Source organism: Amaranthus tricolor, chromosome 5, assembly GCF_026212465.1.
Source record: "Amaranthus tricolor cultivar Red isolate AtriRed21 chromosome 5, ASM2621246v1, whole genome shotgun sequence".
In the NCBI taxonomy this organism is placed as follows: Eukaryota; Viridiplantae; Streptophyta; class Magnoliopsida; order Caryophyllales; family Amaranthaceae; genus Amaranthus; species Amaranthus tricolor.
Window position 1 is genome coordinate 18,438,175 of NC_080051.1, and position 7,891 is coordinate 18,446,065.

The window sequence follows — 7,891 nt, forward strand, 5'->3', positions numbered from 1 at the left end:
CAATGTATAATTGTTTAGTGCTTCTTTTAAGGAGAACAGGGGGATGCATGGCGTTAATAAACTTGTACATATTCTTTGGGTGAACGGGAATTATGTTCAGCTTTTAATGAACGATGATTCATCTCCACTGACGCCAAAGATGTTGTGTAGTTATTGTGTTGATTGTGTTTATTGTACTGATTGTACTTAGTGTTTTCATTTTATTAATTGTATTCATTGTAGTAATTGTATTTATAGTATTCATTCCATAATTATGTTAGTGAATAAATATGTTAGTGAATCAAACACAACGCGTAATACATCCTGAGCAATGGCGCGAGTCGAGTTGGAAATTCAGCTGCAAACTGTACAAACAAAACAATTGTATTATCAAAAAATTAGACAACAATTTCGGTACTGACACATAAAAATAAAATTGATAAACAGAAACACTAACGTATTCAACTCTGTTATCCGCTGCACAAAACGCAGTAGTAGGTCCTTCACCGGGGATGAGAAATGTGTGGGAAGACACTCTAAACCAGTCGATATACTCAGGGACAACCTCTGATGGAACAGATGCTCAACGCAGTGCCTGATCACCAACGCGGGCACAATAGGGGAACCTACTCCGCATCTCCGTGTACATAGACGGAGAAGCGAATGTCACTGAATAGGAAATCTGTGCCAGTCGCAGAGCTTGGGTGGATCTCAACGTAGGGGGAGGAATAGCCTGTGCAAAACCAAGCTGTCTGACTGTCCTCTCAGGCGGTGCGTGGGTGCTTGCTCAATAAAGCCCTAAAAGAAGTCATGTACAGAGTCCATTCCACCTGCTTACAAAGAAAATTAACATAAACAACATAATATAAAATTAAAACAATTAGTATAACGATGTGTGAGGTCATGTACAAAACCTGTGTCTCTGTCATGGAGTCCAGTATACTCCTACAGTCTATTAGTCTGCTCAGCTCACGGATTAGCTTCTGTGGGGACCAAATCTCTACCCTAGTCTTGTTAGGCATATCAGCTTGACGAGGATGGGGGTGGAAGGATGGGAAGTACTTGTAAATCCATGTCTGCAACAGTGTCAGATAACCAGCAATAGTCTTGTACCCAGTCCTTGTCACCATACCCAGTTGGCGATACATTTTAGCCAGCGATCTCATCTTGATCAGCAGTCACAGCAAGTATAGGGTGAGGTCGCATCCCGACTCTAGTCTTATCCACTAGCAGCATGGAACTCACTATAGCCATGTAATATCCAGTAGTCTGAGTCTCCAAAGACTGAGAACGGTGGCATAACTGAAACATTTCACCAACATTAATGCTCCCGCTGGTGAAGTATTCTTCATACACAACTTCGAAATTGGCTCTCCAAACACACCGGCAGACCAAGCTTCCAGTCACCATCAGCAGGTTCAGCGGGAAGTGAACCGTCAATGCCAACTCCTAAAATGCGTTGCACATCGTGCAACATTATGGTAATCTCCCCCCATGGCATGTGAAAGGTGTTGGTATCAGGCTGCCACCTCTCCACAAATGTCGTAATAAGAGCACTATCAATGTGCTGGTGCATTATATACGGCAGACGACCTAGAGGAGTGGCAGGTAACACCCCGTACAGCTCATCAGACATGTCCTACAGTTTGATGATTGCATCCAACGTCCTCTTCCTAGGACGACAATCCAAAATCGGAGGCGTGCGCTCTAATCCCTCAAATATAACCTTTGCTACGTGCCCACCGTAGCTGGGTATTAAAGTGGTATCAACAGGGCCCACGGGCTGGGGTGATCTGATCAACCAGTCCATGTCCGCGGACTGTGAGCGCCTCCTCCCCCGTGCAGCCGTATCCTCAACCTGGCTGACTCCTACGTGATCAGAAGTGTCAGCCGTGCTATGCCCTCTAATCCTAAACTGACCGGCATGCCCTCTGACGAGCGTCCAATCAACAGGGTGACCGGCACACTCATGTTGACCGACAGACTCTTCCAGACTAACAGAATCGTCGTAATCAGTATCATCGTCACCTGAGCCGACCATATTACTACGCAGGCTAGTCTGGCGCTCAAAGCGACTACATGGTCTAGGGTACTCGCACGTTGGCCCTGACTATGTCTGGCCGCCTGTTCCTGCCTGGCTTGCCTTGCAGAACCCGTTACCCTCCTCTCACGGGGATCCTCTCTCAGTAAACTCGGCCTAGAACTATTGCCGCTCAATAACCCTCTAAAAAAGCCTTTTCCTTTTCCCTAATTTCCAACCATTTACTACAATTTTCATATTTTAATAAACTATTAATATAAAATTAAAAGCATAAAAAAATACATTAAGTTATATTCATTTTAATTACACTTACAATATTAATTTAATAAACATTTAAGTAAATTTAATTAACAACTAAAATAAAATTTTATTAACAATTATTATATTAAAAATTAATTAACAACTAAATTTTAATTAATATATTATTATTATTATATAAAAAAATAATTAAACATTTAAATAAATTATTTAAATTCAAAACTAATTATTATAATAACATTATCACAATATAATAATATATTAAAATAAAATAATTTACTACAACATTTATTATATAACAATAACTTAAAAAATAAATTAATTAAACAAAAGAAATTAAAAAATTCAAAAAAAAATAAAATAAAATAAAATACAAGTCGCACAAAAAGTGCAACTGAACTTAGGTTCAGTCGCACTTTTTGTGCGACTACACCTAGGTTCAGTCGCACTTTTTGTGCAACTCGACCTAGGTACAGTCATACTTTTTGTGCGACTGGTAATTTTTTTTTTTGTATTTTGAATTACATTAAAATAGAAATTACCTCGAGTTTTTTGTTAACGACTTCGATTCCAATTCGATTCCAAAGTTTTAGCTTCGATCAATTTTATGTGTTGATTTTGTTTTTTTGAAGTGATAAAAGTGTTATTGAGTGAGTTTGAAGTGTTTTATAGAAGTTTTAAAATTTTTAAGTCATAGAGCATTTTCGTCATTTAATTAAATTAATTTAAAATATGGGTGGCGATAAAATGGAAAGGGTAGCGAAAAATTAGAATTGGGTTATTGCATAGGTTATTGATATTCATCCTTACTTTTTGAAGGGATATTCTACCTCTAGTTACTAGAGGTGTTCATTGAGCTGGATTAGAGTCGGGTTAGGCTCAAATAAAAATAAATCGGGTTGGGTCTTTATCAAAAATAAAAAGGGCCCAAACGAACCGGGTCCTCTCAGCCCAATTCGATGCATTTAAAAAAATGTCTTTGTGAATTTTCATTAAAATAAACATGTTTGATTGAAATAAATGTCCTATAATTTTATTATTTGCATCTGTCCATTATAATTAAATTATAAACTATTATAAATTAATAATAGGGAAATTTCACATGGTAACATCCAGTTTTCATGAAATGCCAGTGGTAGCACTTTTTAAAGAAAATTCCACATGGTAGCATCCAGTTTATGCACAAACCAATTGCCGAGCATTTTCCGTTAAGTTCTTGTTAAATTCCGTTTAATTCATCATTTTGTAAGTTTTTTCCACATGGTAGCATCCAGTTTTTTATTTAATTTACAATTTTAACTTTAAATTCACCAATTTAATGTTTAATTCACCGTTTTATTCATTAACGCCCATCAATGTTGTAATAATTTTGTTTTCATTCAAATTGTTGGCATTATTTATACATTAAATTGGTGAATTTAAATTAAAATTGTGAATTAAACAAAAATTGGAGGCTACCATGTGGAAAAAACTTATAAAATGATGAATTAAACGGAATTTAACAAGAATTTAACGGAAAATGCTACGACAATTAGTTTGTGCATAAACTGGATGCTACCATGTGGAATCTTTTTAAAAAGTGCTACCACTGGCATTTCACGAAAACTGGATGTTACCATGTGGAATTTCCGTTAATAATATTGTATCATAACAAAAGGAAATTTTAAAATAACAAAGGCCCATTTAAAGCCCAATCCATTTTCAAAATAAAAGGCCCATTTAAAACCCGACCCATTCAAAACCCACTTTTTAAAGTGCTGGATTAGGGCCCCCAAAGGGCCTCTAGCCCATTGCACACCCCTAGTAGCAACAAACTTTTGCCAATGGCTAGTGGTTGCAAATCTTAAAAAAGATTCCACAAAATAACATTGTACTTTTGAAATTTCAACACTTGACGTATAATCTTACGTTTTTTAAGCATTAATGTTACAGCTAGTGATGGCCACGGTCCGGGTTGGGCCGGTTCCATCCGGTTCTAGTTCCATGTGGAACCTGATTTGAACGTTTTCGGTTCCGGGCGGTTCCAAACGGTTCCTTGGTGGTTCATAAGGCGGTTTCGGCGGTTCCATTTCCCGGGTCGGGCGGATCGGACCATCGGTTCCATTATTATTTTTCGGTTAAATATAATATAAAAATACTATAATAATGCGGACTTACCTTTGATGATCACTTGATTATTAGCAAAATTCATTGCTTGTCATCGTTATTAAAATATTTACTAAAAAGAAAGAAAAAAAATTAATAAGAAACGATAAAGATGATTAATAAAAAAAGAGGGAGAAAATGGCCTTGAACCTAGTACCTGAAGGAATACTAAGCTGCCTTCGTATCCCGAAGGAATCAAAGCCCATGTAGTTCTTTGTCATACCTTTCATTTGTGGTTGTTGAATGTTGATTGATCGTTGTCCGATATTCATGATTCTATTCGTCTTCGTCATTATCTTGTTGGTTAGATGCTTCCGCTGACTCTCCACCTGACGATGATGCAGATGTATCCATCATCATCCATGGATCATCATCGTCTTGATCATCATCGTTCTTAAGTCTTTGTGTTCAGAGCTTCGCTTGATCCCAATCTTTCTTGCAAACACATATTTGAATAGTGTGTGGAGCACGACGAGATCTCTTTTCATCTAGAACTCTTCTACCTGCACTAAAAGCAGACTCCAACGCAATAGTAGAAGCAGGAATTACAAGGATATCCTTTGCAATTCTTGATAATATGGGAAATTTTTCTGATTTTTCTTTCTACCATTCTAAAATATTAAAACTACCTTGGTCAATTTCAAAGTGATGTTTAAGATAATTATCTAGTTTTAAATATGAAGCGGAGGGTGAGGAAGAAGATGGTCCTACAAAACTATCATCTTGGCTTATAATGTTTGCTATTACGGGATTATAATAAGTGGGACGTGCCAAGACGCTAGCACGCCTAGACGTATCGCGACTTGGGTTATATACACTAGAATAGTAATCATAAAGTTCCGCTAAAAGTTTTTTACAATTTCCAACATAATTATGTACATCACTAGGCGAGCAATCTAATGATTGGTAGTAAATCCAATTACTTTATTAAGGATTTTCGTCTTAAAACATGGGTCTAAAATTGTCGCAATTTCATAAATAAAAGGAAAATCAGTAAAATACATCTTCCACTTGTCCATCATATCTGCAAGAATTGGCTTTAAAAATATATTATTATCATTATGCGAATGTTTAAGAAGATGATAAAAAATAGTAATACATTCACTTATTACTAAGTGGACGTTTGGTTTGTAAACATATGAAAAAATCTTAGTTGCGTGAACCTACACTTCTAATATTTTCTGTACGCCTATAGCTAGTACCCATGTTTCATCACTTATACGGCTATCTGTACACTCAATATACAGTTGTGTTATAAACGGACGATAAGCAATTGCCTTTTTTAGTAAATCATGGGTTGAGCCCCAACGTGTAGGAGTATGTAATGACCAATACACTTTTTTTAGTTGATAATGGTCACATAATTGTTTATATCTTCTCTTTACATGTCCTACTGTAAGCCACTTCACTATGTCTCTAATGGAATCTAATAAATCACTTAGTTGTCTAATACCTACTTGGCAAGATAAGTTAATAATATGAGCACAACAACGTACATGTAATAATCTACCACTAAGGATAAAACTAAAAGCAGGTTCGTTATACAAAAGTTCGATGCATTTAATGTTGGCGGTTGCATTAACGGTAGAACAACAAAATATCTTATCTAACAAGTTCCATTCTTTATATATCTCTATTAATCTATATTTTATGTTTTCATCCATATGTCTTTCGAGCATCAACTCAAAAGCAATTATTCTTTTTTGAATAATCCAATTATGATCTATCCAATGTGCTGTTACACACATATAAGGTTCTAAATGTGGGGGAGCAGACCAAATATCAATTGTTATGCTAATCCTACCATCAAAAGATTTAAACATTTCTACTAATTCATAGCGCTTTGATTCATATAATTTTATTGTGCGTCGTTTAAGAGTGTTCCTAGGGATTACTCTATATTGTGGTTGTAAAGTTTTTCTAGTGTAATACTCGCATGCCTTTCTTTCACCATGGTTAAATGGCAATTCATCACAAATTACATATTTAGAAATTCATCATTCATATCATTACGATTATATTTAAAAGGCATACCTCCGCCGAGAATGTCCCACTGTCGGCTTCCACTAGTGGTTCCACTGCCGCTTGCTGCATGAGTTTCTTTTGTGATTCCATACTTCTTTGCCAAAAGTTTGTTAAAAGATCCGATACCACCACCTAACACGTATTCATAAACACAATAAATGAATTTTTAATACATTCTTGATTTACAAAATATAAATATCATGTATGTATAAAAACTTAAAAAGTATTTACCTCTGCTGAAATTGTATGAAATTAAGGGCTTTACCCCTTGACTTTCACAAATTTGACAAGTTCATAAGAAAACATCCGGATTGTCGGTTGGTTCTTTTGTAAAATACGACCACACATGTGAAACAGCTCTACCACTAGGAGGTGGCATTGCTGGAAAAGGTTGTCTTACTGGTTCAGCTTCATCTAATTTTAAATATAAAGACATTCTCAAATACCATAATATATAAAAAAATAATAATTTAAAATTTAATCAATTTTAAGAATAAAAGTATAAAACTAACGATGCTTTGGAAATTGACTCGTTCACCACAAGCTTGTCTTTGTTTTTGTTATTGTTGTTGTTGTTGTTATTGTAGTTGTTCTTCATGTGATCTCGTTGATGACTGTTGAGATCTATGTATCCCAATAGGGGTCGTTGGTTCCTCTTCTTGTTTTTCTTCATCATCAATTTGTATTTCTCTTTTCACTTCTTCTGCATAATCGTGTAATTCTTGGTCGTACCCTTCTGGATAATTCGGTTCAAAATTATAATTACTAACCGAAGATGTTGTTGATATTGACGGAGATGAAGTGGCCTTTCTTTTGGAGCTAGAACCTTTTAATGATTTTGTCACTTTAGTAACTTTTTAGAGGCTTTTTTCAAAAAAAAAGACATGATAATATTCAAATAATAATGGAATTAAGAAATAAATAAATAATTAAAAGACTAATTATGTAATTAAGAAATAACTAAAAGACTAATTATGTAATTAAGAAATAATTAAAAGACTAATTATATAATTAAGAAAATAACTGCGTAATTAAGTAATTAAGTAATTAAGTAGAGAGATTAGGAGAAGTGTGTTCCGTCAATGGCAATAAGGGTTTGCAATACTTGAAACCCTCAATACTAGGTTTAAAAGCCCAGAACACACGTTGGAAAGTTCTAATACTAGAACGGACGTAACACCAACATCATTATCTTCCCATGTCCCATAGATGGAGAGAAGGGCTTGCTGTTTAGCATACCATGCCCGCTTATAGGTCACTTCGACACCAAATTGGTCTTTTACCATTTATCGTACCACAAAGACCTTAATTGATGGGTCTTCAACAACACAATTTCTAATAACATTGTTAATCATGGAAGATGTCAAATGAATGTGTCCAGCTGACACATTTTCAGTACTTAATACACAACCTTCCCTTTATATGTAACAATCTCCCATGAAG

General features: G+C 35.4%; 1 protein-coding gene across 1 annotated transcript; it reads right to left on the reverse strand.

The window, feature by feature from the left end:
- Nucleotides 1-272: 272 nt before the first annotated feature.
- On the reverse strand, nt 273-1,127 carry LOC130813514 (uncharacterized). Its single transcript, XM_057679353.1, has 4 exons — nt 889-1,127; nt 610-761; nt 437-546; nt 273-344 (listed from the first exon to the last, which is right to left on the reverse strand). The coding sequence occupies exons 1-4, from the start codon at nt 1,125-1,127 to the stop codon at nt 273-275; spliced, it is 573 nt and encodes a 190-aa protein (XP_057535336.1).
- Nucleotides 1,128-7,891: the final 6,764 nt, after the last annotated feature.